Source organism: Sinocyclocheilus anshuiensis, unplaced genomic scaffold (assembly GCF_001515605.1).
Source record: "Sinocyclocheilus anshuiensis isolate Anshui unplaced genomic scaffold, SAMN03320099.WGS_v1.1 scaffold119, whole genome shotgun sequence".
Taxonomy (NCBI): Eukaryota; Metazoa; Chordata; class Actinopteri; order Cypriniformes; family Cyprinidae; genus Sinocyclocheilus; species Sinocyclocheilus anshuiensis.
This window is the reverse complement of record NW_015549581.1, coordinates 54741-59431: the sequence shown is the minus strand read 5'-3', so window position 1 is coordinate 59431 and position 4691 is coordinate 54741. Positions and strand designations below refer to the sequence as shown.

At 34.7% G+C, this 4691-nt stretch overlaps 1 protein-coding gene across 1 annotated transcript in view; it reads left to right on the top strand.

Annotated features, from left to right (window-relative positions):
* Nucleotides 1-747, top strand: part of LOC107657738 (uncharacterized) — a 9560-nt gene extending 8813 nt beyond the window's left edge. Inside the window, exon 4 of the mRNA XM_016445964.1 lies at nt 598-747. Within this exon, the coding sequence (XP_016301450.1) occupies nt 598-747 (150 nt within the window). The remainder of the gene's footprint in view (nt 1-597) is intronic.
* The last annotated feature ends 3944 nt before the right edge of the window (nt 748-4691 follow it).

The window sequence follows — 4691 nt, the reverse complement described above, 5'->3', positions numbered from 1 at the left end:
GTGGGTTTTGTGAACACTTTTTTTTTTTTTTTTTTAGTAATAGTTTTTCTTTAGAATAACTTGCACTAACTAAATGTACAAATAGATCAGGAATGCGTATTAAGAAAGCAAATAGGATACATTTTCATTTAATGTTGAGTTTAAACAAACCAATTAACTTCAAACAGGGATTACTGAACCATGAAGTGACCAAATCAAGTAAATTTCCCTCGTAATGTGGCCCAGTCATGCTAAATCAACCTTTATTAGTGTGATATTTATGCCCTGCTTTATTGTGAGTAATGATAAATAATTTTTGGCTTTAGATTTAACTCTCAAACGACTTTCCTAAGCCCAGGTGGCCTATTTCACAGCACTTCACCATGGTTTCAATCTTCACTGACAGTTGGCAGCAGTCAGACCAGAGAAAATAAGAAGGAATCTCGAAGCAGGAGAACGCGTTTCCCTTTGGAAAAGAATCAATCCTTGTGATGTGGGGAGGGAGGAATGAGAAATAGAGACTTTCCACTTTGACCCTGTTGAGTGAGTTATAAATGTGAGCTGGTCGAATCGCTCCATCTTTTCTGACTGCTTGTTTGTCCGTTTGTTGCTCCTCAGGACATACGGTGTCAGTCAGGAAGCCCGAAGAACGCCGAATCCCCTCCGACTCCGCACCACGTCACTTTCTCTCATATTTTACAGGTTCTCCAGACCAAACCAACCAATTTTCCAGCGGTCAGGGGCCAGAGATGCCACAGGGCTCTTTAAACGTTGCTGAGAGCGTTCAATAGAAGACATCCTTCTTTTTATAGTCTGTACACATCAGTGAAGTGCTAGTCAAAGAAAACACCACAGGCTTGAGAATATATTTTTTATTCAAACTTTAAATTTCATCGTCTCTACAGTGTAAAAGGTCATGAATTCAAAGCCCTAAAAGGACTCAGAGATGGGGACTCATGTCGATTTGGTAGGAAATCCATCTATAGTATCCAAATAAACCATTCAGTAATGATTTTCAAGGTGGGATGGGAGAAGAAAATATATAGGAATCATAAGTTAAAAAAGCTTTTGAGGTCGAAAGAACATCTTTTAACAACCAAAAACTCTGTGCAGGCTATAAAACAGAACATAAAATAAATATAAACACGATTAAAAAACATCCATTTGGTACACCGTAAACCAGTGTGATACTACAGCTAAAATTCAAAGAATATCAATGATAAATACAGTACAATATGTACTTACAGTATGCCATCGTACACCCACAAACCCCCAGCCACACATACATGTACAGCACAAACATAAGAAAATAAACATCGATAATCTCGGACAAAAATGATAGTCATGTGCATTTACACTGTACACACCATGTTGGTTTTCACTGTAATACTGCTGCAGGCGCTGATCGCTTTCATTTATAATTTTTATGCATGTTTTTTTTTTCTTTCTGCATTATAAAGTGCACCTATCTCAGACTTCTGTGATTAGTGACCTAGCAATAATACACCATTTATCACACCAATATATTATATACTGTATGTCTATATATATATACAGTGGGTACGGAAAGTATTCAGACCCCCTTAAATTTTTCACTCTGTTATATTGCAGCCATTTGCTAAAATCATTTAAGTTAATTTTTTTTCCTCATTAATGTACACACAGCACCCCATATTGACAGAAAAACACAGAATTGTTGACATTTTTGCAGATTTATTAAAAAAGAAAAACTGAAATATCACATGGTCCTAAGTATTCAGACCCTTTGCTGTGACACTCATATATTTAACTCAGGTGCTGTCCATTTCTTCTGATCATCCTTGAGATGGTTCTACACCTTCATTTGAGTTTTCCGTACCCACTGTATATATATATATATATATATATATATCAATAAAAATATACATACCATTTGAGGGGAAGCCAAATGGGAATTTTCTCATGAGATATGAAGAATCACATTATTGCTCTTAAGGTTAAGGATTGGTCACATCAGCAGGACATACAAGGGGAACCATATATTTAATCAAGCACCAAAAGTCTAAAACCTTTAAAAGAATATTCTGTGTTATTTTCATTTCATTTTTTTTATGTTTTTCTTTATCCAGGGCTGCATTTATTTGATGAAAAATACAGTAAAACTGTAATAATTGTCAAAAAAGTATTACTATTTAATACAACTGTTTCCTATTTCAATACATTTGAAACTGTAATTTATTTCTGTGATGCAAAGCTGAATTTTCAGCATCGTTACTCCAGTCTTCAGTGTCACATGATCCTTCAGAAATCATTCTAATATGCTGATTTGCTGCTCAAGAAACATTACTTAATTGTTGTTCTACAATCCTTTTTACAGGATTCTTTGATGAATAGAAAGAAGAAAAAAAAAGGAATTTATGTGAAATAGTATTCTTTTGTAACATCGTAAATGTCTTTATGGTCACTTTTAATCAATTAAATGCATCCTTGCTGAATAAAAGTAAATAAAATCTTACTGACCCGAAAATTTCGTGCCATAAGATAAAGATAACCCAGAGTATTTCTTTAAATGGCACCACAACATGACTGAAACACAGGGCCGGAGATTTGAAATATAAAATAGCGCAGCACTGCATCTTTTCAGAATAAAATAATGTAGGAGACTAATTTATATCCACAATTTTACACATGAGGCATCACGGTTTGTTTTTAATGATCACAGGAGGAGAGGTGGCTTTCTTGAACATTAACAATATCGATCCTCAGTGAAAGACGTGCTGGCCATTAAAACAGTGCGAAACAAATGTCTATGCGAGTATCATTATGTTGAGCACTGGTTAAATGGACGTGTCTGATGGACTGACTCATTATTTTAGTGAGATGGCTGGTGATTGTCTTAGCAGATGATCAGTCTTTCACAGCTGGGTGATTTCAACTCACACTCAGGTTACGTCCACACGAAGCCAGAGCTTTCCCTATCCGATCTTTTTTCCCCCTTGTCTCAAGAAATATCTGCGTCCACACGAAACCACAAAACCGACACAAAACGATGTAGTATACATGCCAGACCAGCATGGGGCGCTGTAATTAGATATACTAAAAACGGAGAAGACTACTTGAACTATGCGCATAAACCTTGCACGCGGTATACAAACGAACATGGAACAATACATTTATTAATCTGTGTTAATGTTAGTTAATAAAAAGACAATAGTTCAGTGTTTGTTCATGTTTTTGTTGCTGTTACGTGACGTAGCGGTGTCTGACTAGGGGCGAGACGCAGGCTGATGATGTCATAGTTTCAGAAAATATACGGATTCGCTGTCCACACGAAAACGCAAGGGCGGCGTTTTCAGATTTATACACTCTGGGACCCGTTTTTTTTTTTAAATATCGGTTTCACTCTCCAAAACGCCGGATCCGTGTGGAAGAAACGCCTATACGATACAAAATGTATGCGTATACAGCTAAACGCGTCTCCGTGTGGACGGGGCCTCAAACACAGCTTCACCGTGAAAGCCTATTTGCCACGGGGTGAAACTGAATCCTGGCTCATGAGTTATCTAACCAAAGGATCTGGAACCTATTTATTTTATTTTTTTGCCAGTACAGTAGGTGAGTACTTGCATTTATCCGAGCTTTGCTATTTTTATTTATTTTTTTAAATTTAGATCTTTCAACAGGTATTTTTAGCTTATTTTCTGCCTTATTTTTGTGGACACAGTGTATTTACGTATATATATAAGCCCAATTCTGCCTCAGAGTGAAAAATAAAAGACATAACCATTCAAAATAGTCACAATTTGAGAAATAAAGTCACACTGAGATTATAATTTAGATAAATACATTTGCGATTAAGAGATATTAATCTGCAATTAAGGGAAATAAACTCATATTGTGAGATGAAATCATAATTATGAGAAATAAAGTTACAGTTGTGAAATATAAAGTTGCAATTATGAGAATGAATGAATGAATTGAATTTGAGACTTTAGTCACAATTGTGAGATATAACGTTGCAATTAAGAGTCATATTGTGAGATATAAAATCCCAGTTAAGAGAAATAAATTTGCAATTGTGAGATATTAAAATCACAACTATGAAAAAAAAGATGCAGTTGTAAGGTATAAATTCACAATTTGAGACTTTAGTCACAATTTGATTAAAAAGTTGCAATTGTGAGATATTAAGTTGCAATTAAGAGAAATTGTGATATTGAGACACAAAATCACAATTATATGGTTCCAATTTTGAAATTCAATCACAATTTGAGAAAAAAGTTGCAATTCTGAGAAACAAGGTTTCAATTTTGAGATATTAAGTTCCAATTAAAAAAAGGATAAATAATATAGTCATACTGTGAGACATAAAAATCACAATTATGAGATAAAGTTGCAATTATGACACATATGACTTCTGCTACAATTTGAGAAATCACATTGTGAAATAAACTGTCACAATTCCAAGAAATAAACTCACAATTACCTTTTTTTTTTTTTTTTGAACTCTGAGGCAGAAATATGCTTCTAACTGTTTGCGCTCATCCAATGCAAGCACTAAACGAGAAAAAATTATATAGGAATAAACATTTTCAGGAATATATGACAACGAAAATTTCCACAACTACAAGAAAAGTCCATTTTGAATTCCAAACGCAGGTATTTGCATCAACCTGCCATAAACCTTTCAAACGCAAACGCAAACACAGACACATACGCTCTTACACATATGC